Source organism: Apaloderma vittatum, unplaced genomic scaffold (genome assembly GCF_000703405.1).
Source record: "Apaloderma vittatum isolate BGI_N311 unplaced genomic scaffold, ASM70340v1 scaffold10900, whole genome shotgun sequence".
Classification (NCBI taxonomy): Eukaryota; Metazoa; Chordata; class Aves; order Trogoniformes; family Trogonidae; genus Apaloderma; species Apaloderma vittatum.
This window is the reverse complement of record NW_009694013.1, coordinates 5,791-31,932: the sequence shown is the minus strand read 5'-3', so window position 1 is coordinate 31,932 and position 26,142 is coordinate 5,791. Positions and strand designations below refer to the sequence as shown.

General features: G+C 36.9%; 1 protein-coding gene across 1 annotated transcript; it reads left to right on the top strand.

Moving 5' to 3' along the window:
• Positions 1-760: 760 nt before the first annotated feature.
• LOC104271343 (E3 ubiquitin-protein ligase MYCBP2-like) lies at positions 761-25,183 on the top strand (the record flags this gene model as incomplete). The annotated part of the gene is made up of 15 exons (XM_009865981.1): positions 761-976; positions 5,245-5,398; positions 6,732-6,928; positions 7,138-7,380; positions 7,746-7,817; positions 10,630-10,726; positions 14,212-14,285; positions 15,482-15,620; positions 15,989-16,065; positions 17,571-17,775; positions 20,344-20,508; positions 21,175-21,333; positions 22,001-22,205; positions 22,909-23,054; positions 25,082-25,183. Coding segments are annotated over 15 exons (2,251 nt in total), but the record flags the coding sequence as incomplete, so codon positions are not given.
• Between the last annotated feature and the right edge of the window lie 959 nt (positions 25,184-26,142).

The window sequence follows — 26,142 nt, the reverse complement described above, 5'->3', positions numbered from 1 at the left end:
TCTGGGCCCCTCAGCTCAAGAGAGACAGGGAACGGCTTGAGAGAGTCCAGCGCAGAGCCACAAAGATGATGAAGGGAGTGGAACATCTCCCTTGTGAGGAGAGGCTGAAGGAGCTGGGTCTCTTTAGCTTGGAGGAGGCTGAGGGGTGACCTCATAAATGTTTATAAATATATCAAGGGGGAGTGTCAGGAGGATGGAGCCAGGCTCTTCTCAGTGATGTCCAATGACAGGACAAGGGGCAGTCCATACAAGCTGGAACACAGGAGGTTCCACAAAAATATTAGAAAAACCTTTTTCCCTGTGAGGGTGACGGAGCACTGACACAGGCTGCCCAGGGAGGGTGTGGAGTCTCCTTCTTTGGAGACATTCAAAACCTGCCTGGATGTGTTCCTGTATGACCTACTCTAGGTGATCCTAGTCTGGCAGGGGGGTGATCTTTGAAGGTCCCTTCCAACCCCTAACATTCTATGATTCTGTGTAACTGCAGCATAGTTGTGGACCATTCTGTAGCCTAAGTTGCTTTCCTTTTCTATCCCAATGTTCTCATCAAATAATGAGATGTAGAGGCTAAAGCCAGATGGAATATATTGAAAATTCTTCCTCCTTCCTTACTTGGAATATAATTAGTACTTCTACAGGAAAGTTCAGTCTCCAGTTTGAGAATCACTTGGTTGGTCGAAATTATTGATGCTGATGAGATTACTTGTGTTTAGCAAAGCTTGAAACTTCTAATGAACTTTGAAATCCTCTTGTTTTTCAGACTGAAAACCTAGAGAGTACAATAACCATACCTGATATCAGATTACACAGCAACCCTTCAGCTTTTAATGTTTACTGCAATGTCCGCCATTGTGTGTTGGAGTGGCAAAAAAAGGAAGCGTCTGTATCTTTAGCTTCAAAGAACAGCGTCCAGAGTGGGGATTCGGACAGCGATGAAGAGGAGGAATCCAAAGAGCCGCCTATTAAACTTCCAAAGGTAAGTAACTGGATGCTGTTTCAAGAGTGCCGTGTACACGATGTAGGGTTGGGATGTTCTTTGTGGGGAGTAAAGAGCAGCATTAGAAGCTGACTGCTTGGAAAACGGCCATGGTTTTTATTTGTAGTCCATCTAGTCCAGAATAACCTGATTTGATGAATTAGATCAGTGTGCCTGCCCAATGATAAAAGTCAATTTTGTAAGTGTAAGGTGAACGTTCAACTTGCATTTCTTTGTAAGTACTGGTACTTGAAAATAACTTACAGCCTCAAAAGTCTACACAAAATGCAAATAAGGCAGCTCTTATGTCTACTATCTGACTATGATAAAAGGTGCTTTCTTTTGATTTACCCCCCAAAAGAATAAATCTTTCTGCTGTTGGAATTCAGTTGATGAAGTGTTTTATAAGATAATTCACCAAGTATATGTGTACTTGCAGTAACTTTCAATTTTTTGAAACTCCTTCATCTAATGGAAAATCAGTTGAAATCATGCTGCTTTCTATGCCCCTTAGGTTGATTTAAAGTGTTCTACTGAAGCATTATTTTTTTAATTTCCAACTGGAGGAAGTCAAATTTGTTAGAACTTTTATTTAGAGTACCTTTCAGAACTAAGAGTTACCCTATGCGATCTATATAATAAGATTGATAACAACTCTTTTTAACAGTTATTAAGAGACAGAGACACAATTTGCTGGTCTTCAGATATTAGCCCAGTAAAGTTTTCATTTTGTTTGTGTTTGGACAGCTGAGTAACTTGCTTTGATAGCTTTAAATTTTTGGATTTGCAAGACAAATTTGCCTTTTCTTGACTTATTTAGTGCCTTGCTAATGATGAGGAATTTTCTCTACTGAAACAGATTCAGTTCGTCTGATCTGTTATAGTTTGAGTTACAAGGAAGCATTTCTCCTTGCCAATGTTACACTTAACATTGGGTTATGGATGATCCACAAAAGCCTGTAGTAAAAGGACCAAATGCTGGATTAAGGTGATTAAAGTGGAATTAACTTGCTTAAGTATTCTTTGTTCCTGCAGTGGCATACATTTTGCTGTTTAGCTTAAGTTAAACTGAAAATTTTCAGGTTTTAACAGAAATTAAAATAAAAATAATTGCTTCCTTTAGAAACTGACTTTAAGTCTTTCAAAATTCATTAGGAGAATGTGTTACCCATGTAAACCGTTTGGGGTTTTTTTTCTGTATGTATATAATATACATCTAAATTAATGCAGAGTATTAAATGTACAGAGTATTAAGTATTCTTAAATAAACATTGAAATGTGAGTATTGGGCAGTTATAAGAGAGGCAAGACAAAGGGAATAAAAACAGTGCTGTAGAAAAGACTTGTTAAAGAAATAAGATGGGGGGGGGTTAAGGAATTAATTATGGATCATAGTGTCTGCATCCAGGCTCAAATTTTGTGTCCCTTTGTAAGGTGAGCTTACGCTTTCCCTCCAAAGTCTCAAAGATGCTGCAAAGGGAGCACAGGGGTGGCTGCTTGGAGAGCTGGCAGGCTGTGACACAGGGGTGAAGTGGCAGCAGGGCTGGGTTTGGCTCAGAGACTCTTCAGAGAGCAGCAAAAACAACCTTGAGATGTGATGGAAAGAACTGTGTGCTTATTCTGTCCTTCAGTGCCATTTGGTGGAGTTCACTGAGATGGACCCACATTATATGCATGGGCGGATGGGCCCAAAGAGTGGTCATCCATGGAGCTATATCCAGCTGGCGGCCAGTCACACGTGGTGTTCCTCAGGACTCAGTGTTGGGACCACTTCTATTTAACATCTTTATGGATGATCTTCATAAGGATGTAGAGTGTATCATCCGTAAGTTCGCAGATGACACCAAGTTAGGGGGGAGTGTTGATCTGCACAAGGGTAGGGAGGCCCTGCAGAGAGATTTGGATAGATTGGATCAATGGGCAAATGTAAATGGGATGAGCTTTAACAAGGCCAAGTGCCAGGTGCTGCGCTTGGGCCACAACAACCCCCTGCAACGCTACAGGCTTGGGGAAGTGTGGCTGGAAAACTGTCTGGCAGAAAGGGAGCTGGGGGTTCTAATCAACAAGCATCCGAATATGAGCCAGCAGTGTGCCCAGGTGGCCAAGAAGGCAATGGCACCCTGGCCTGTATTAGAAACAATGTGACCAGTGGGAGTAGGGAGGTGATTGTCCCCCTGTACTCTGCACTGGTGAGACCACACCTTGAGTATTGTGTCCAGTTTTGGGCACCTCAGTACAAGGGAGATAACAAAGTGCTGGAGCAAGTGAAGCTGGTGAAGGCCCTGCAGAATAAATCTTATGAGAACGACTGAAGGAGCTGGGCCTGTTCAGTCTGAAGAAGAGGAGGCTGAGGGGAGACCTCATTGCTCTCTACCACTACCTGAAAGGACATTGTAGAGAGGTTGGTGCTGGTCTCTTCTCACAGTTAATTGGCAGTAAAACTAGAGGGAATGTCCACAAGCTGCAACAGGATAGGTTTAGGCTGGATGTTAGGAAAAAAATTTTCACAGAAGGAGTGGTCAGACATTGGAATGGGCTGCCCAGGGAGGTGAGTGAATCACCATTCCTGGATGTATTTAAAGGTCCTTTAGATGTGGTGTTGGGGGATATGGTTTAGGGGTGAGCTTTGTAGAGTAGGGTTAATGGTTGGACCCGATGGTCCCAGAGGTCTTTTCCAACCTGAATTGTTCTATGATTCTATAGTTCTCTCTATATATGCATATATATTATTAAGGTTAAAGAGTCCTGTTTTAAGACGGTTGATCTCTGATACTAAAAAGAACAAACAACACCTGTGTGCATCAGGCAAAATCCCAGCAGAGCTATTCACTGTGGATTTCTACTGTAGTGGAAGTTCACCACATTTTCTCCAATGTGTTAGATTATCTGCCTTCTCCAGCTGTCTCTGTCGGTTACTAGGTGAATCTTCTATCTGAAGATCAGGAAGAATACAGTAAACTTCTCGGTTTCTCTCAAAAGTACAGTAATTGAAAAGAAAGGGTATTTCTAAAAATGTGCTGCAGTGTATTTTATTCTTTAACCTGCAAAATGGTGCTGAGTTTTGGATTGTGGGAAAAAAACCATCTGTGCCGTTATTCTCTTAAGAGCTTTTTTTTTCCCTGTAGATTCCATGCATGTGTCTTCCCTCACACTACTGAAGATATAAAATGTGAGGTGTAATTTGCAGGCAAATTGGTGTTGCATTTTGAAGACTTGATTTGATTATTTTTCTATTCTTCCTCCAAAAAACAAACAAGTGGTAAAATAACTTCGGAAAGATAAGATGTGAAATAAATTGAATGACAGCACAGACAGTTAAAAGGCATTCAGTAGAACTTACAGCTGACTGTCAGAATAAATGTTTTAGGGATGAGTGACAATTTCATTACTAATTTTTGTTTATTTTCACATTTAAGTCTTTTTCCTTAGATTTTGGTGTGAATCTGTGTTACATTCTATAAACATTGAGGCCCCACTCCTGACAGAAACACATAGTGAAGTTCTGAACATAGGGTTTCTTGTGTGCAGTGAGTTAAATGTGCTCACTTTTCTTTCATCCTCATCATTATTACACACTGAGATTGAGAAGGAAGTGAAAAGGAACAGTCTGTGGAGAGGAGCATAAATGTAATCTCAGAATATTCAGGAATTTTAAAAGGAAAAGTTAGAGGAATGGCTGTTAACAGCGCTTTTGTGAATGTTGTATTACGTGGCATAGTGCATGTCTGTCGTGAGTACATATGGGGTTTTAGGGACAAGTAATTATTCTTTATTTTTCATATTGTAACAAAAACAATCTCAGAGGGGAAGGTACTAGTGCTGCTGGTATCAGCTGTCAAATGTATCAATGCACAAGCTGGGAAGTCAGGTTGCAAGTAAGTTCTAGCTTGCTTGTTCACATTTACGAGCAACGAAAAAGAGGTCTATTGAAGTGTGAACTTCATAGAAATTATTAGAAGGGCTCAGAGGCACAGTTTATCTTTCATTGTCCAAAAAAATGTTTAAGTTTCTTTTTTTTTCAGGCAACTATTGCTCTGCTCAGTTATGCTCTTTCATATATGACATTACTTCTGTGTAATATTTGCTAGTACAATTGTGTACATGGGTTCTTAATTTTGATTTTCCTTTTCAATTACCATTGTATTCTGTATTACGTTTTTGTTATTCAAATAACTGTCTTGTTCTACGAGCACTGGCATATATCTTTATTTGTGAAGATCCAAAAATATTATGTTAACAGATATTCTGAAATATCTGTACTTCTTTAGATCATTGAAGTTGGATTATGTGAAGTCTTTGAACTGATCAAGGAGACAAGATTTTCTCATCCAACCTTGTGTCTCAGGAGCCTACAAGCCCTACTTAATGTGCTCCAGGGCCAGCAACCAGAAGGCCTGCAATCAGAGCCTCCTGAAGTCCTAGGTAATATCTCATCTGTTCCTTTATTTGTATTAACATACATCTGTTATTTTCTTAGATAGAAGAAAATTGTTCCTAGCAAGTATTTGTGACATGGTAACATGCTTGTTCTCAACTGACTAACTTTATTCTGAAGTGTAAACTCCTTATGGTGTGTGGAATCAGTACTCTCTCAGCGTTAGTATTTTGTAGAACAAGAATGTTGACATGTAAAGGTGCACGTGTGTGTATATATATAGTCATATATTGTTGGTGTGTAATGCAGAGTTTCACTCACAGCCTCACAAACTGTGATTCATTTATCTTACTGAAGCTATAAAATACTTGGATTTATTGAAAAAAGATAGTTCTACAGTGAACTTCTCTTGTGATCTACTGTTGTAGTCTATAGATTAGATAGTTAATGCTGTAATTTATATAAAGCTGCTCAACAAAGTGTCGGAGTTCATGCTTTTATTTCCTCTGGCCACTCAAAAGAAAATGAAAGTTGAACTTCTAATGGCTTTGAGTGTATGCTTGATTATGTCCTTTAAGTTAAAATCCAATCACCTTTTGTTAACTCAATAGTTTTTACTGGGTTATAGAACAGCAAGGAGGGCTAGACTATAGCATCTATTATTTAAAAAAAGATTTTAAAAAATCTTAAGATGTTCTATGTATGTTTACCTCTATTATGGCTCAACAGTATTCCATTTCCAAAGATGATAGTAATTTGTGGCAGAAAGTTTTTATTTCGTATTGATGCACAGAGTATTAAAAAGCTACAAAGAAAGCTTTGTGTTGATTACTGCCTTAGTGGTTATTTGTATATACTGTCAAAAAAATGGAGGCAGATTTCCGTTCACAACTTGATTATTACAGATGTTCAGCCACTAAACAGTGCTTGAAAAGGGACATATGATCAAAATAATTTTCAAGCTTTGATTTGAAACGCTCGTTTCTGAGAAATTGGATGTGCTTTAACATAGGTAATGGTCTTAAAGATTAAAAAAGTTTGATCAAGGCCTGCACATCTCAGTGATGAGGTAAACTGTATAGGCAGGTAAAGTAACTCCTCCTGGCCCATTTCTTAATAAAATGTTCCACTGTAACAGAAGGACTTATTTTTTTCTTGTTCTTTGGATGTTGTGATTATCAAGACTCAAAGTTTTCTGGCTGAAAAAGAATGAGGAATTAAGGATGTTTTAGGCCTATTTGAATGGGATGTTTTCTCTTCTGTCTGTAAATAGCTGAGGGAAGATGTATCATGTGTTTTGCAAGTTTAATCCCACTATCTGCCAAATTGCTTGGTATAGTTTTGCGACTTGCCTCTGTAATTGTTGTGTTTTATCTGCAGAATCCCTGTTCCAGCTTCTTCTGGAGATAACTGTCCGTAGCACGGGAATGAATGACAGCACAGGACAGTCCTTGACAGCACTTTCCTGTGCTTGCCTCTTCAGTTTGGTAGCTGCGTGGGGAGAGACGGGAAGAACGTTGCAAGCAATCTCTGCGATCCTAACCAATAACGGCAGCCATGCTTGTCAGAGTATTCAGGTCTTGTGCTAAAACTTCTCTGTATCTGGGAATTTATGTCAATGACGTGTACATGGATTCTGAGAAGCACTATTGTGTAAATTCAGTTAATGCTATTTTTGAGATGAAAGTAGGTATTTTTTTGTCTCCCTTGAGTTGGAGATAGAACAGAAGATGTAACATATAAAACCAGTCGTGTTTTTCACTCACTTGTTTCTTTCACTGTTTAGGTGCCAACCATTTTAAACTCTCTTCAGCGGAGCGTGCAGGCGGTTCTGGTGGGCAAAATCCAAATTCAGGATTGGTTCAGTAATGGGATAAAGAAGGCGGCCTTGATGCACAAATGGCCATTGAAAGAAATATCTGTAGATGAAGATGACCAGTGCCTACTTCAGAGTGATGGTTTTTTCCTCTATCTCTTATGTAAAGATGGACTTTACAAAATTGGCTCTGGATATAGCGGAACAGTGAGGGTAATGCGATTTCTTCTTATTTGACAAGTGAATATTTTAACTTGCCTTTTATGTGTTGCCTGATCTGGTAGAGAAGTGGCGTCCCTGGTGACAGGGAGCTGGATTAAAGTGATCTCTAAGGTCTCTTCCAGCCTAGGCCGTTCTATGATTCCATGATGATGTCCTGTTTCCATTGAGAATCTTTTGTAGCTTACTAATGATTAGTTCTTTTACAGTTTATCTAAACTTTTCTGATTATTTCTATGCTAATTTTACAGTACAATTTTTATTTCTCAATAAGGTTGAAGGCATTTTTATTTATGTGGTAAATGATTCTGTGTAAAACGGTCACTCTGGTATTTAAGTGATTGGAATTTGCTTTTCAGGGCCATATATACAATTCTACATCCCGCATCAAAAACAGGAAGGAAAAAAAGTCTTGGTTAGGCTACGCTCAGGTAGGTGAACATTTATAACATGTGCACCTCACCCCCCATCCCTCATGAGCAATTGAAGTGCACCTTGGTTTAGAGTAAGCTTACATTGATATTGTATTGTTCCTTTGGCTTTAGTTATAGAAATCAATTTTTTTGGTACTTGCTTTTAAATTGTGGAAGATGAGGAACATCTGATGGTACTGGCATATAGAAAAGAGTATTGAAAAGTGTCATTGATTTGTGTGATCACTGCAAAGACTTTCTCAAAATATGGTGGTTTAACATGGAAATTTATGAATTGTACAGTCAATTGATATGTGTGTCTTAAAGTTAGTGGATGTAAAAATGTCCTATTTCAAAGAAATAGTGTAAAAAAAACTCTTGCAGCATCTATTTAGGAAAATAAATTTATTTTAAAACATGTGGTAAAATAAACAAATACTATTTGTGTTGGAAAAGGATTGAGAGTGTGTAAAATGTAAGTAGAGATAGTGGTTGATGTTGCTGCTGCAAAGTTAACTGTATTTGGTTATTCTGGCTTTCGTGGGCTTTTTTTGTTTGTTTGTTTTGGGAGGTTTTTTGTTTTGTTTTGTTTTATTTTTAGGGTTAGTAATTTACAGGAATATCAACCATCTTATACCTTTGGCATTCATTATAAAAATAGCGGCGTTTTTTTAGAATCCTATTATTGCTGCTGAGTACTCTCTCATAAAAACCCCACCAAATGCAAACTAAGCAATAAACCCCACCACAAACCCAAAAGTAAATTTCAGAGGACAATGGATTTAGTTCATTTAACTACTGACCAATTTCTGTTATGTGTTTAGTATTAACTGATCTCATTCTCCCAGCGTGAAATTAAGAGCACCCCTTGCCATGCTTTTGAAGTGAAATTGTTACAAATAATGTATATGTCTATACACACTATTTTTGCAGCTACATACATACACATTTAGCTTAGTATTAAAAGAGATTACCAAAAGACCTACTGGCACAACACAAACGTGTGCGGATGCATTCATTCAAGAGTCTGTTCTATCAGTTTAGAAAAGAATAGGATCCGTACTGCTCCACTATATATAGAGTTACACGTTTGGACATTCTGTACATAGCTATAAATGTTATAAATTATGCCCTTCTTTGAGTGCTTGTATAGTTCTATGCACTTGCACGGTGACTGTACCCAAAGGCACTGCCAGTTGGAAAAATGTCGCTCTGGGGCTGTATTTATAGGAAGATGGGGACTTTGCACTTGCTGCAAAGTGTGTGTCTGTGAAAGAGGTAAGAGGTGCTCTCAGTCTAATTTCCCTTCAGGTGCTTGGTTAAGTCAGCTCAAATTCAAGTGATTTTTCTTACCTCTTCATATGAGTTCTTTTAGACTGGAGCTTTTCTGTCTGCTTTAATGCTCTTATATTTCCTAGTTCTTGTGGATTTGTTTTTCCTCATTTAATTTCCTCACTTATCCAGGAAAATTCAAATAGCTGAGATGGAAGGAAAAGGGCAGTTGGATTTCTCTGTTTTCTTAGGTGATTGTGATTAGGGTCTCTGACTCTTTGACAAATGAAGGTATTCTGAGGTTAAGCCTTAGTGACCTCTCTGTAAAATGCATCCGTTCTTAGATGTGTAGAATCCCCACCTGAGGCCAATCATGCTTGTAAATGCCCTTAAGTAATCTTTTTTTCCTTTCCTGTAGCTGCTTTTATAGCAGAAATGCTTTCTAAGTGTAAATTGCCCAACTGTGCTTCTACCCTGCTCCCACAAAAGTCTTCATAGAGTTCACAGACATTGCAGGATTGAATCAGGTATGAGAGCAAAGATGCCACGTCGTCGCTCTTGTGGATCTGTGCACATTATGCAAACGTGGAGGCTTATGCAACCTATCTCGTTTAAGCTAATGCAAAACTTACTTGAATGTGTTTCAAAGTGTGTTCAAAGTTATAGATATGAAGAGTAAACTTTAAATGTGAATTTCAGGTAGGCAAATCTTTTTATTGAGAAACCTGAGCTGGTGACTGAATTAAACTTTTAAAAATCTATATGCAATAATGTGAAAATATATATGAACGGAAAGAAGATTCTATTTTGGTATACCAAAGAAGACTTCTTGATGTGGGCTGCTGAGCAGAATATAGGTAATTGTTGGGAAATGAAAGATATTCTGCACATGGAGAAACAGAAAGAGGAATTTATTAGTCCTGAATATCTCTCTTCCCTGAGGTCTGTTTAGGAGTTGGGAGGTGAGCAGTATAAAAACTCATTCTGTGTAGCCTTATGTCATGGCTGCTGTCACCAAAATCACAAACAGAATAATTACATGAGATCTTGTTAGTGTGGAAGTAACAGTAGTTCATATTTGTGAAAAATGTGGTAGTTTTTAATGCACATATTGTTAATGAATATTAATCATGCTTATATAGGGCAACGTATGTATCTCCTGCCGGGAATTCCTGTCAATCTTTGGTTGATTTGGAAGGTGGAGACAGGAACATTGGGTTTTACTGTGGCTGCAGCTTTTTAACTGTAATTGTACGCACAAATGAAGAACAGAATTGCTGCATGTGGCTTCAAAAGCTATATACGAGCTTCAGCACGCAGATTAGCCTTAAAAAATGTGGATGAAAGGAGTCAAACTTCCATATTTTATTGCAGAATTTGATTAGTGGAAACAAGTTGATTATCAAAATGAAGCAAATGTGATGTGGAAGTAAAAGATTTCCAAAATTTTTAAATGATACCTAAAATAACGATTGCCTTTTTTTTTTTTTTCACTTTCGACAATATCCTTTGATGCATTTAAGAATATTTTTCATACGTATATTCTTATTCTTACCAGGGTTATTTATTATATAGAGATGTGAATAATCACAGTATGACAGCCATAAGAATAAACCCTGAAACTTTGGAGCAAGATGGTACAGTTGCTTTGCCAGGTAAGAACCTTTAAATATGAGAAGATGCTTCTAATTTATTTTTACATGGTCTGTATTTTCAGGTAAGCAGAAGAGAAATTGAGACATGTCTTGAGATCACAAAGAGTTTGCTTTTTTTATTAGCTTGGTTTACTGTAGTGTTTTATTCAGAGGTCTTGCATCTCCAACTAATGGAAGACTATTGCAATGTTTTACAATGTGTGGTTGTCTTGATCTGAAAACTTGAAGAGCTTAACTTCTTTCTTAAAGAATTGTTATTTCTTCTTCTTTTGAACTTCAAGCATTTGGCTCAGATATGACTTTGTTTCCAGTATCTTTTACATTTAGGTAGTTACAAACTATGACCAAAACCATTTTTTGACAGGGGTTGAGATGTATTCAAAAAACAAAAGGAGACTAGTGAACACTGGGACCACATTTCTGATGTTTAAGTTGACGATGGGTTTTTGTTTATTTGGTTTTTGATTTTTTGGTAGGTGTTTTGTTTTTCTGAGGAGTCTCATAACTTGAGTCTCAGTTTAGTAAATTAGAATGTTCCTGAACATGTCTTAGTGTTCTTGGTGAAAACACGTCTATTCTTAACCACTCACATGAACAGTAGAAGGGCACAAGAATTATCTTTCAATCGAACAATGACAGGCTTACTCTATAGACCAGAAGACACATTGTGTGTGGGATCCTGACTGAAACCTCAGAAGAATTCTCTAGGCTTTCTATATTTCAAACACAGTCATTTTGAAACAACCTATGAAGGCAGAATCTAGTCTATGCCACTTTCTGCAAGTCCTTAAAATGTCAATATCTGTTTAAACTACTCAGTCTTTGTGGGGCTGTGTGAGAAATTTGAGAGCACATTCAGGGACCTGACAAATTGCCCTGCAGCATTGTTTTTTCACCTCAAGGCAGCTTCTTCAACCAGTAGGGTGCTTGGAGGTCCTTGCTACCATTGGTAAACAGATCAGCGCGCTTCAGTGCAAGTCCTGAGAGACACTTGAGCACATTTAAAGTCTGCACCTCTGAGCTGTTAGCTTTCTTTTGCAAATCTCTGTGACAAGTGTCATTCTGCGAGACAGCCTTCTGTTTATACTATAAAAAGGCACAAATTCAAATAAGAGTCTGCCTTCTAAACAAAAATGTATCCTTTCAGTGCAAAAGCAAATATTATAACTGACACTACCCACTCAGAAATCCCTCAAACTGTTTCACACCATTGTATTCATATGGTTTGTGATGATGTCAGAGGGGATGCTAGATGTTCTTCATAATACCTATCCTTTCTGTTTCAGCCCTTGAACTTTGCTCTTTTCCTGTTTTGCACTTGTGCAGATTTATCTTAGTGTTATATAGGGAGCAGACAGGACTTTCTTTTGGCCAGGACAAATTCAGAGGGATCCCCTTCTGGTTATTTTGTTTTTCTGGTTATTTTGTTTTTCCAGATATTTGGTTTTCCGGTTATTTTTTTTCCTGTTAGAAGGTAAGAAATGAGGTTTAGGGGAGGTTATGTGACCTATCCTGAGGAAACTTGAGTAGGTGTATACGTAACTCTAAGTAGTAGGGGCTACCCCACTATGATCTTAGTTACTTGCAGCGTGTTATAGGTCTGAAAAAACACACCAGATAGAACTCTAGGGCAGTAACCTTGCTAGCAGCTGAACCCTAGTATGACTCTAACTGTTTCCTCCTAGTTGGTGTGGTATTCAGACACGGCTCTAACTGGAGTTCATCTCTTTCAAATGTCGGGGTTGGTGCTAATACATTTAAATAAGGTATTCATATTTATTCGTACAGGGATGTTTAGGAGATTAAGAGTTCATTAGAGATGTGATCAGGAGTTGATCCTAGCAACAAGTCATGTGACCTTAGAAAACTGAGTGAATTGTGAAACGTTGTCTTCTCCTTTCTCAGACAGGATGGTCCACCAGCTTCTTGAAACCATAAACTTCTTTTCCAAAGGGTAGTCTTTCCTCTCTGATAGATGTTCCAGATACGTTGTCAGATTTGCTAGATTAGATCTACTAGACTGTCTGTCAACATTCCTGTATCTAATGACTTTGCCAAGCTTCATACACTGTCCTTGAGCTGCAGAGCTGTCTTCCCAGTCCAGCTATCATAAAAGAATCTCAAGAGATGCATGAGATTTTCTTAATACTTACCAACTACCTAAAGCCTTTCAGAAATGTCATTTGGATTCTTGTTGGAAAGTCTCTCTGAGTTATTGACAGCTCTTTGCCCTATCACTAATAACACTGTGTAGCATAGAGAATTAGTGAGCTGGCTTTGGTCATTAAATACGTGATTATTTTTGAGATGGCAGTATTTCGGTGTATCTGCAATTCTCCATCCTGCTCGGTACTGTACCCTCTTTGTCATGCATACTTGTGCGTGCTTTGAGCAGGAGTTTATCTACTTTACGTCTGTCAATTCAAGAGATGAGAATTAGAGAAGATCTCCTAATGCACATTCTATTCCTGGTAAAACACTATATTGGACTGGGCAGTATAGCAGGAAAAAGTAAACAAGTCTATGGATTTGTGAACACTGTGGGATTTTTTTAGCTGTATTTTAATGAAACACTCCAGCTAAATAGCAAGAAATAGCAAATTGCCTGGTTATGCCAAAAGAATATTGTGTGCTTCATTTAGCATTAAATTTATTAGATAAAATGACTGATGCTGGATCTTTGCTCAGGTTATGAAAAAGATATTTAGAGTGTAAAGTATTTTTTTCAAGAGGTTTCTTTTCTCTGTAATCAATGAAGCAAGCACCTTACAAGCCGTATCATATCAATCTCTTTGTTAATAGCTCCATCAGCAGAACAGGAAGAGTCATGCTTTTAAACTTGTAGAGTTAGTCCTTTTCTTTTTTCCCCTAATATGGGCAGAATTCTTTTCATACGTTTTTTGGCTTGGAAATAGCTTACCTGTTTTCGATAATTGTGTGATGCGTTCAAGTATATGCTTTATAGTTTTCTCCAAACCCTAGATCTTCAGTTAATCGTTTGGTAATATTTGTAAACAAAGGAAAAATGAGATAGATAATTAAAATCTATTTAATTTTTTAAATAGGTTTTGTATGCTGTATTCAAGAAACTTGTCTTTCAAGATAATGGTCCTTATTTTAAAAAAAAAATGTCTTTGGGCAAGGAGCAAGGCTAACACTTCCAGAAGATTAGAATTTAATTTTGTTTATAATAATTTAGAATGCCCCTCACAGGTGTTTACTAAATGCTTTTGCAGTTAAATATTGTGGTATGTTTTGTACAGTGGAAAGTGCTTTAATAACTCCTAAAGGGACAACGGGGTGTTACAGGCTTTTGTTGAGAGAGGAGATTCTCGCATGTCATCAGAACAATATGGTCTCTCTTCAAACAAACGAGAACTCTCTTAGTCCAACTGTAGTTAGAATGAATTAAGCTGAATCAGAGAACATTGTGTGTACGTATGTTAATATAAACTGACGCAGTGAACTTCATCTTTCTGTCGCAGATTGTCACACTGAAGGACAGAATATCCTTTTCACTGATGGAGAATATATTAATCAAATAGCAGCATCCAGAGATGTAAGTGTTGCTTTGTGATGGGTAAACTGTTTTTCTCTCAACTGAAGTGTTTTGTTTGACAATACTTACAGCTACATTTTGCTTAATATTTGGCTTTTTCTTCACTAATGCAACTAGGGAAGAAATCTATGTAACTAGGGATATTGAGAAACTGCCACATTTGTGCCTAAAGGAGCAGTTTTTTGGTATATCCACACAATTTTGATTTGTGATGGATTTTTCAAAGTTTTTTGATTTTTCAGGTAAGTGTTAAGAAAAACTTCGTTGCTCTTTCTGAGGAAAAAAGAATCTTACACATGGAGTAATGACTTTTTAACATATTATTCTATAGGGTCTCCATGGGATAAGCTTCTTAGAGCTTAATTATATTTTTTTTCCTAATTGAACTTCCTGTAACTACTTTGGTATTTGTTGGTGAATTTTAGCTTTAATTTAAATTTAATAGAAGAGATATGAAGCGTACTACATTCCAAAAGATTTTTATATGAAAATAGCCCTTGGCCAAAGCTGTGGAAACACAAGTTAGCGCTTCCATGAAAGAGTTCTAGCTATTGTGTATTTTGTTCAGCAGACAGTTAATTACATTCTTAATTCTGACCTGGTCACTATTTTTTGACAGTGAGAAAGCTGTAAAAGAGGGATGAGGCAGAGTTGGGGTGAGATGAGGTGGATAAGAAGTGACAGACACGCAACTATAAGAAAAACACGGTTAATCCATTTCCCTGCTAACAGAACAACCTTGTTTTTAAATATGGCCAGATGAAGATACTTCATCTTCACTTTTAAGCAGAAACCTATTTTAGCTGCTCTTTAAACGTCGGTCTTAAAGTGCATGGAGAATTTTTGGGTTCTGAATCTGGGCAGGTTGAGGGCTTAAAAGGTAAATGTGAATAGTTAAAAAAGCATTATTTCTGTAGCAGATTCAGAGTTAATTACTTCTGTGGCAATTAATGATTTTAATAATGTTCCTGCTGTTTTCATAGAGTTCAGTACGTGTTTAAGTTCTGTCAGATACTTCTCTTCAGCTCGTTCTGCTTGTCACTTTCTTCTTTTTTATTATAAATATTGCTTTATTAATGTGTCCTCTGATAATTTACTCTGAAATAGTGTTGTACTAACGCAGTCAGGCCATGAAAAGGAAATTAATGCATTTATTATACATGATAAAATAGATATAATTTCTTTATTTGTTGCAGGATGGCTTTGTGGTGCGGATATTTGCAACAAGTACTGAGCCAGTACTGCAACAGGAACTGCAGCTTAAGCTTGCAAGAAAGTGCTTGCATGCCTGTGGCATCTCACTGTTTGATCTGGAGAAAGACTTACACATTATCAGTAAGTTCTTTTCTTTGAAGGTTAATAACAAGCCTGGTAATTCAAATAATAAAACTGGTATGCTGCCCTTCCCTGTGTTTGCCTTGATTATGTGCTTGATTACACAGCTCCTTTATAAGCGTGTGGAGAAACATAAGGATTTTGAAACTGCTTTGCCGTTATTTCAGTTACTCTTCTGCTAGTGTGCTTTTCCTCTTTGAACAACTCTGCTGAGTCTATCCCGGTTGTGACAGCAAAACTTTGTTTGCCTTGTTAACTTCCTTAGAACTTGTGTTATGACGGGCTCTTTCTGGCAGATTTAGATCTGTAAACTGGTCTGTGAATCTACCTGGTTAAACTGTCCTGTTAATGCAATCTTACGTGTACAGGTACAGGGTTTGATGAGGAATCGGCCGTCCTTGGTGCTGGAAGAGAGTTTGCACTAATGAAAACTGCCAGTGGAAAGGTACTGAAAAATGTTCCGTTGCAAATAGCAAATTGCATCCATTTATTCCTGCATGGTTTTTACCTTAATTATGTTTTTCCACAATGCTTTTTTGCCTTTTTAGCATGTTAGAATGATTTTGTACGATTGTATTTAAATGTATTTCCAGAGCCCTCTTTAAAGAGAGAAAGGCAAATGGTTATTCGAAGAAATAATCAAAAGCTGTTTGATCCACTGAGAAACTTGTGGTTTGAATTTACAGAAATTTCTACAGTCAATCTTAGAGACAGTGTAGAGATTTGTTTGGGATTTGGGGAACAAAATTACCTTTTGCCTGCAAATGGTATTAGCTCATTTGCAAGATTTTTTTGTCTCATAATTTTCCATAGACTTTCTGACCATAGTAATTTATTTCAATCCCAGCCTGTTTTTTCTGATTCTTCAGAGAATTACTGACTTCCTCTATGCAAAGTTTTTCAATTAATTCCTTTAAACCTACTCTTAATTATTAGATATATTTATCCTGTTCAGTGGAGACTGTTTTTCAGAGGCACTTGCATATTCATTGAAATTTAGAAATAATTAGCTTACTGCCACTGTGACTTTTTACATTATTCACTGTGTTTCTATTTTGGTTTGAAAAACAAATGTTTATTTTACTTGTATAAGCATAGTCCTTTGCTGTCCTGTGTTCAGAAGTCTATTACTTTATTGGAGTGTAGGCCTTGCTCTGCTGCTATCAAAACAGTGAGATTGGTAAAAATGTTCATAAATAAGCTTGACGGTTTTTTCTAATAAAATTTAATAGTATGAAACAGAATTTGATCAGGCAGAACTTCAGGCATTGGAGAAGACATTAATTTGATCTTCAGACTAACAAACACCTCTTCAGTGTAAAATTAACAAACTTCCTAGTTTTGATCTCTGAAGCTATGTGTTTAGGTGTGAAATGCCTTTTAATAGTGCTGTTGAGCAGCACAGTTGTAGAGGAAACGTTTTAAGCCGTATCAGTATATTTGTGTTTGCTTATGTGAACTACTTTATTTTGTGTTACTGTTTATGTAGTCAGTAGCCACTGTGCGTTTGCTGAAAGGAAGTTTTACGAATGTGTTGGAGCATATTCAAATTTGTAGCAATTTGGTGGTTTTAATCAGTTTTTATTGTTATAATACTATCTTGGTTTTACACAAACCAGACATTTCTCTTAAGTATTTTAAATGCTTAGTTTCCTGAGTAGTTTATTCTGAACAGTTTTTCTTGTGTGTTCAAATCAAACAATTATATATGAAAACTAACTCTGTAGCACAGTCAAAAGCACATTTCAAAACAAGCAGGAACTAATTAGAATGTTTCCCCCATTAAGTCAAAATTCATGGATTTAGGGTAGAGATACTGAGTGTAAACAACAGCAGGAAAAATTCTGTATGATTTCAAATGACAGGATTTAAAAACAATGCTACTTGAAAAATGTTGTGAGTTTCAAGTGCTATGGTATAACTGAAAATAATTTAACTATTTTCTCCTAGATTTATTATACTGGCAAATATCAGAGCCTTGGAATCAAACAAGGTGGTCCTGCAGCAGGAAAATGGGTTGAACTCCCAATCACAAAATCTCCAAAGATAATTCAGTTCTCTGTTGGACATGATGGCTCACATGCCTTACTCGTTGCTGAGGATGGGAGCATATTCTTCACAGGTTCTGCTAGTAAAGGAGAGGATGGTGAATCAAGTATGTATTTTGTCTGCATTTTAACATTTTCCAAGAACATGTGAGCATGCCTTGGGTTTGAATTTTATGCCAGCCACAGGTCCTGACAACCAGTGCCACTGCCTCTCCCAGCTGACGGATGTTGATCTCCGTTTTACCACGATTTGGATTGTGTGGTGGGAATGCTTTTTTAGATTTGTCCTGGGAAAAGGCAATCCTAAGATTGATCAGGAGGCGATGCTGTCTGCCTGGAACTTTCTCTGAAAAACTGAAGAGCCAAACTTTTGCCTCTTCTTCACTGTTGTTTTAGAGAACTTTGGAAAAAGATGTTTTGCCAGCCAATGGTTCTCCATAATGGAGAGGTACATTGATTAGAAATTGTAGAAGCATGATATTCTGTGATTGATTGAGCAGGACTCTTCAAGCATTAGAGAAGACAGATTAATTTGAACTTTAGACTGACAAATACCTCTTCAGTATAAAATTAGTGTATTTCTTAGTTCTGATCTCTGAAGTTGTGTTCAGGTGTGAAATACGCTTTGTGAGACAATGCACGATGATTTTATGTGCCCTAAAATTGTGATACTTCACTATGGGAAACAGACTGTTCTGTTATGTTGTATTAGATTAATTTCAAAGAATAAAAGTATGAAGAAAATATTTTGAAAAATAGAGCCTCATGAGAATCTTAAACCTGGTATTTTTGAGTTGTCAGCCTCGTGTATACATTTAGTAGGAAAATGTAATACATATTTCATATATAGCATTTCATAGAGTATTGAAGTCTAACTCAAAATCAAATTCATCTATCAATGTTCTGTTTTAATGGTATAGTTTGATGTTACCCTGGAATTTAATGTATTTTTCCAGGTTTGTGGATAAGTTTGGTCTGCTAGCCATAGACTTTAAACACAGATTTAAGAGATTGAAATTTTTGTGCTGCCATGCAATCAGTTAGAAATATGATCAGTAACACTCAAGTGTTGCTACAAAATTGGTATAAAAGTCTTTGGGTGGTAGTAGGTGGTTAGAATTTAAAAATTGGTTAAAAATTTCCTTCGAAGGAAATTGCTGTCACTACTTTTGTTTAAACAAAATTTAGATGAGAAGATTCAGTGCTTACTAGATCTTCTTACTGACGAAGCTGCTCAAGGACCTGACTGAGATCATAGAATCATAGAATGTTAAGGGCAGGAAGGGACCTCTAGAGATCATCTAGTCCAACCTCCTGCCAGAGCAGGATCCCCTAGGGCAGCCACACAGGAACGCATCCAGGCGGGTTTTGAAAGTCTCCAGAGAAGGAGACTCCACAACGTCCCTGGGCAGCCTGTGCCAGCGCTCCGTCACCCTCACAGTAAAGAAGCTTCTCCTCATGTTGAGGTGGAACTTCCTAGGTTCTTCTAACTTAAACCCATCATTCCTTGTTCTATTACTGGGCACCGCTGAGAAGAGACTGTCCCCTTCCTCTTGACACCCACCCCTCAGATATTTATATACATTAATAAGGTCCCCTCTCAGCCATCTCCTTTCAAGACTAAACAGCCTCAGTTCTCTCAGTTGCTCTTCACAGGAGAGATGTTCAAGTCCCTTCATCACCCTCGTAGCTCTCTGTTAGACTCTCTCCAGTAGGTCCCTGTCTCTCTTGAATTGGGGAGCCCAAAACTGGACCCAGTGTTCCAGGTGTGGTCTCAGCAGGGCAGAGTAGAGGAGGAGGAGAACCTCCCTAGACCAGATGGACATGCACCCCAGGATCCCCTGGCCCTCTTGATCTTTCAGAGTTCTTTCAAAAATTCAACTCTCCTGACTCATCTGGTTCTATTTGTCGTTCCATAATTTCGCTCAGAATGGATATGCATGAGTTTTATTTTTTTTTCTCCCCGTGATTTATTTTAAATGGAGACAGGGAGTCTGGGTTACTGTTGGTAGGGTGTGTTTGTGTGTTGTTTGTAGAAAGCTGATAATTGTCAGCAAGTGAAAGTAGCTGGTGGTTTTTTAACTTTGGTGAAAGCTACCAGGCAGTGTGGGTAGCTGTTAGTTGTTTTATCTGGTCTTAAGCTGTTTGTTACCGTTTCATTTGAGGCCAGATGGCAAACAATTATTTTTTTGGGTGGGAGATTTACTTTTTTTAATGCTTTTCTTTGTGAGAATGTATTGTGATTCAAAGATTTCTCTACACATAGTTTTAGAGACTTTAGTATTTTTCTTCTGAGAAGATGAACTTGTGTAGCATTTCTCTATGAACTTATTGTACCTAAATGTCTCATATTCTCAGATGACAGTGAGGACTCTTTGTACTGTGCACTGCTTTGTAAAAGTCAGAAAATTATTTCAGTGTATATATATAAAAGAAAAGCTTGAAGAATCATTCATGAAAGATACCTGTCTAGTTATGACTTTACTTGCCATTGAATTTTTTGAGAGAAACCAGTGTAATACAATAAAAATTAGGTCAGGATTTCATACAAATGCATTTTCTTTTTTCAATAGCAATCTGAAAATTAACACTTAATTATAAAACAAATATTGTGCCTTTGAAGATTTTTTTGGTAGAATGACTTGTGACTTATATATTTATTAATCTATTTAAAGCTAAAAGCAGACGGCAGTCAAAACCATATAAGCCTAAAAAAATTATTAAAATGGAAGGAAAGATTGTCATATCTACAGCGTGCAATAATGGAAGCAGTTCTGTAATTTCAAAAGATGGAGAACTCTACATGTTTGGGAAAGATGCCATTTACTCTGATAGTACAAGTAAGTTAAATATTTATCTTTCAGGTAATTTCTCAAGTAGAGTAATTGAAATTAGTGTGGAAAAAATGTTTTAGCCTGTGGAAATCATGTGTTCCTCACTCTCCTTATATTTGGCTGAATCAGCACGAATTCAGACATTTATGGAAGAGAAGACAGTTTCCTTAAGTTCTGTAAAAGTATATAGCAATTCTGGTGACAAATACCCAAATGAATCCTTCATTAAGGAGAAAAAAAATAAATTTGTATTAATCTGATGCTAGAGGGCCATGCAGTGAAAAGTTCCAAAAACGAGACATGTTTTGTTATGAATAAATGCTGTCAGAAACCAGGCCGTATAAGTTTCTCTGATTACAAGACAGCCTGTTTTGCATTTGTGAGTGATATAAATTTAAATAAAATATTTAAGAAATCAACTCCAGTGATATTGTAACTCCTTTAGAATTGTTTTACAGAGCAAGTGATTTGCAGCAAGGTTCGATTTTCTTTTCTTTGCAGGATTTAAGGCTTAGGACTTTCTCTTTTCACTTCTTATTGTAGCACTTGTTTTTTATATTTGCTGTTTTTCTCCTTTGACATTAATTTAATAACTGTCTAGCAATTTTGTTACTGAGTTTCCTTTTCAGACAGAAAGTGCAATTTACTGTTGAGCTCTTTTATGTCTTACAGGTTTAGTAACAGATTTGAAAGGCCATTTTGTGACTCAAGTAGCCATGGGCAAAGCTCATACCTGTGTATTAATGAAGAATGGAGAAGTTTGGACATTTGGCGTAAACAATAAAGGACAATGCGGCCGAGACACAGGCTCCATGAGCCAGGGAGGAAAAGGTAAGGAACTTAGATGTAATATCACAAGTGAAAATGTAGTATTTTATTGTAAAATGTAACTCCAATTTCGAAGCTTAAATACATGCAACATACTTAAAAAACAACAAGGATGGATGCTTTCACTTCAGCTGTCAGGTATTTGGTGTTCTGAATTTTCTTGTCAATGAAAAGGCTTTTCTTTAAAACAAATGAATAAAACCGAACCTCATCACTTCTTTCTTACTATGTGCTGTTCTAGTAAGAAAAAAATTCTACCTTTCCTTTTTTGGATTCGATCTTGAGGCTGTTGTTTGCCTAAATAGAACATGAATGCAAGTCTGCGTCTTCCTCCACACAGTTGAACGTTTCTGTTACTCCTAAATGTAGGTGTGAGAAATCATACCTGTTCACCTTTGCTAGATTGAAATATTTTATACATGACAAATAGATGACCTGTTGCTTGTATACTGAATATAGGTGTTTTGTTTCCCTTTCAGTTGTTAAACCTAGCTGTATACCCCATGCTTAGAGAGGTTTCAGAAGTGTGCTGGCTGAGTGCGCAAATCGGGCATGCCTAGTCATTCCTTCTAAAATCTCATCTGCAAATGTTCTCAGAGCTTCCTCAGTAGCTGCTGTTGACCTCAGAAAAAAAAAACCACCACGCTTCTTGTTTCAATATCTTAATTAGGTTTTGGAGTTGAGAACATGGCAACAGCAATGGATGAAGACCTGGAAGAGGAACTGGATGAAAAAGATGAGAAGTCCATGATGTGTCCTCCAGGCATGCATAAATGGAAGCTGGAGCAGTGTATGGTGTGCACTGTCTGTGGAGATTGCACAGGCTATGGAGCTAGCTGTGTTAGCAGTGGCCGTCCTGACAGAGTACCTGGAGGGTGAGCAAATGGATGAAAATATACTTGCCTGTAGTATGTTGGGTGGCTAAAGTATATGTTGAATGTAAACTGAGTTGATGTGCTCTTAAACTTCAGTCTGAGGTAACACTGTATCTAAGAGTCTGTGCTTTTTGAATCAGAAATAGATTACAAATATTTGTAAGTAGTTTGTGATGGTTGCAGATGCTTTAGTGTTAAATACATTTTTACCTTTTTTGAGCATACAATTCTTTACTAGAAGCTGTTGAATATGAACGCTAATATAATCTATCTCTTGACAGAACTGCTGGCTTTGGGATAACTTTTCTTCATCCTATGATGGGAGCTTTTTAATCTTGCTTTTCCAGTTGCTTTTATCTGTTAATTGAAGGCTGGGGTGCATAAAGGGCCACTGCTTTACATATTGCCTTTGCTATTTCTCCAGCATTGCATGTGCTTATTTCCTTTTTGGTATTTTTGTGTAGCATATGTTTAATTAAATGAAGAAAAGTTAATGCCATGAAGTCAGTTCAGGTATGTGTGGGCTCTGTATGTTCCATGGCATAATGCAACAGCAGCTGAAATTTAAACTAGCTGTATTTTTTGTTTATCTCAGAAAAATTTCCATGTGCACAGACAGAACAAATAATGTAAATTTTCATTACCAAGGTGTCAGTAATGCACAAAAATAAAAGATAGTGATAAAACAACTCTTTTGCTGCAGAATCTGTGGCTGTGGCTCAGGTGAGTCGGGCTGTGCTGTATGTGGCTGCTGCAAAGCGTGTGCTAGAGAACTGGACGGCCAAGAAGCAAGGCAAAGAGGAATCCTTGATGCTGTAAAGGAGATGATACCTTTAGATCTCTTGCTGGGTAAGTGATATGAGATTAGCAAGATGCCTCTTCGTTTTCTTTCTTACTGCACTTGGGTGTTTTCCTCGGTACAACTGATTACGCTCTTGTAATAAACTCGATCTCACTGCTGACTTTGGAAACTTGAATTGGAATAACAGGTCAGTTTAGGCATAGATTTATTTTTTTCAGTTAATCTATTAGTATTTTGATTCTTCTGTCTGGTAAAATGTTGTACCTTAAATAATGCATTTCTTTCTTTCCAACAAAATTACTGAACATTTAGACTTACAGGACAGTTTTAGTATAGTATTCTCAAAATGGATTAAATGTTGCTTATCATGCAAATTTATTGGTGACATACCAATATGGGATCATTCTGGTAAGTGAAATATTTTAAACTTGCTCTTACTTTAGATGTGTGCCCTTTTGACATCTGAGGTTGTGATACTAATGCTTATGCTACAGAGTTTTTTCTTGTCCATTTTTGATAGCCTGAAACGTTTTCTATGATCTTTTTATCAAGATTTTATCGAGGGGAATATTGTTTCTTGAAAGCTTAGAAATTTTCAGAGAGAAGATGCTGCCAGGAATGTGGAAATTACTTTTTAGAAACCCCAAAACACCTCCTATCCCACCCCTCCTCCCCAAAAATACTCACCTTAGGGGAAGAAATACCAACTGGTATGATTATTGGAAACTACGGTTTGGGGTTTTGCCTTGTAAGATCTGTTATCACAGCATTTTTAATATCGTATTCTGTGTACTTATGAATGGGCAATTACAGGTTTCTGGAGATGAGACTTTCCTTCCTTACTCTTTTTTATATTTTTTTTTAAAAATTTTTTATATTTAGGTTTACATAGAGACCGTAATCATGCATGGATATAGGGATATAATATCTGGTATAGAAGAGGGCCATACAATCATCAGGTGGTGTGACTCAAAATATTTACACATCTCAAAAATTTACCTTGGCGGGGAGGGAATAGTAATAACACGCTGTACTTGAGTGTGGAATTTCTTTCTCTCCCCAAGCAAAAGTTAAATAGAAACTAGATTTGATTCTCTAGATAACACGAAGCACCCCAAGCCCTGATACTTCCATACAGATATTTCCAAATATGGTTTTCTTGTGCATGGCTGTCACAGAAGTAGATTTATACTGCTGGTGAATGTGGCAGAAGCAGCTGTGGTTTGTGCATGACCAGGGAGAAGTTGGGGGTTTTGTGTTAATCTTTGCTTTGTTGGCACCTCTCCTAGCAGGACAGTTGACAGCTCTTGGTCCTGTGCTGGACTTAGCATTGAGGGCATTGACAATATTTGTCTGGAGAAAAGTGACAGTGCTTCCAGGCTGGTTTTATTTGATGTTGGGAGCAAAGTGTATTTTTATATTTTTAGGTGGTTGCAATTTACTGGAAAAAAAAAATATATTGCACAAGGGTAGTGCTTATAGGATAGTCCTATTGTGTTCATTCAAGCCGTGCTTTCTGTTTTAAGAAGTGCTTTGTTTCAAATTCCTATTAAATTAGCAAGCTTGGTAATTAAGTCAGGTTTATATATATGTATACATGCATTAAAGTAATTGTATGCTTTTCAGTGAGCACAGAGCATATAGTGGTAATGCATTCTTAAAGTAAAAAGTATCTACCTACCTAAAATGTTCTTTAAAATACAAGCAACTTCATGGTTCTTTTAATAATAATACTTTCTGAAACTTTTTTGGGGGGGGAAATTGAGATAACCGTGACAGCATTCATAACTAAAAATAACTATCTGTATACTTAATAGAAAGAAAATACTAAGTAATATTCAATGATGTTGGAATTGTGGTAGATAAGTGAAAAGCACCAAATTCAGAGATAAGGCCTAAAACTCTTCTCCAAATTCACACAACTCCATTCTTTATTTCGAAATGCTGTGTCAGAGCCATGTTAAGAGCAGACAGTAAGTAGGCTTCAGTTTTTATTTACTTCTTTTAGAGTTTATTATCATCATAATATTTTTTAAAGATAGTTCTACATATTTTATTTTCTTACTCTTTGTAGCTGTCCCTGTTCCTGGAGTTAATATTGAAGAACATCTTCAGTTACGGCAAGAAGAAAAGCGACAACGTGTAAATAGGAGACATAGATTGGAAGAAGGAAGAGGTAAGTGACTTTCTTACTGAGGAGAGGCTTGAATGGATTAAGCCAACTTCTTAGTCTGTTTTCTAGGAATGGAAATTAATGAGTTTTGCTCCAGTGAGACCATACAGTAACCAAATAGAAATCGGAACCTAAATTAGCTAGCTGGTGTTATTTAGCATGCTTCTGGAAAATTATGAAAAATCTGTGTGTTCAGCAAAGTCTGCTCAGAGGAATCAGAATTTTAATAACTAGTATTTTATATCACTTTGTTTAGTTAGTTTTCATGGAGTTTTTGATATTTCCTAGTTGAATAATAATTTTTTCTAATGTAGAGACTAAAACATCCTTTTGTCATGTGAAGAGTTTATGTGCCATTTTATATGAAAGAGTTGAAATGACTTCAAACCTGTCTAGTGCTAGTTACCTATAATATGAATTATTTAGCTATTATGATTAAATTACTGAATTCTTGTTGTATTAGTAACATAATTTCTTTTTTTTATAAAATGAAGTTTTCTATGTTTGAATATCAAGAAAAAGTTGATACACTGAATTAATACACAAGATGTGAAAATTTTTAAATGACGTAGTGTTCTGTTCCTTATCTACCTCAGGAATTATCGTTGATTTTCCATATGAACATCATGTACTTTAACATGTTTTCAGTACTCATCTTGTTTTAAAATACCTCTGTGTCTTAATGTGGTAAATAAAGTTGAAAGGTTTAGACTGATATAAATCATACTATTTTTATGAAGCGTAATGACCTGGTTGGTAAGATTATTGTGTGTTAAGAAGAGGAACAACTTTATTGTAATATTATGCTTTTCAAGTTCCTGCTGTGTTGGGATACTCTTTGATAAAAAATATGCGTTGTGATCAAACTAAGTTCCTAGACACTCCATGTTGGTGGAGCAAATTGTAGCTTTATTTCACTTGTGTGTAAAAAATCACCGGCTTTACCACAAATAAGGATCAGC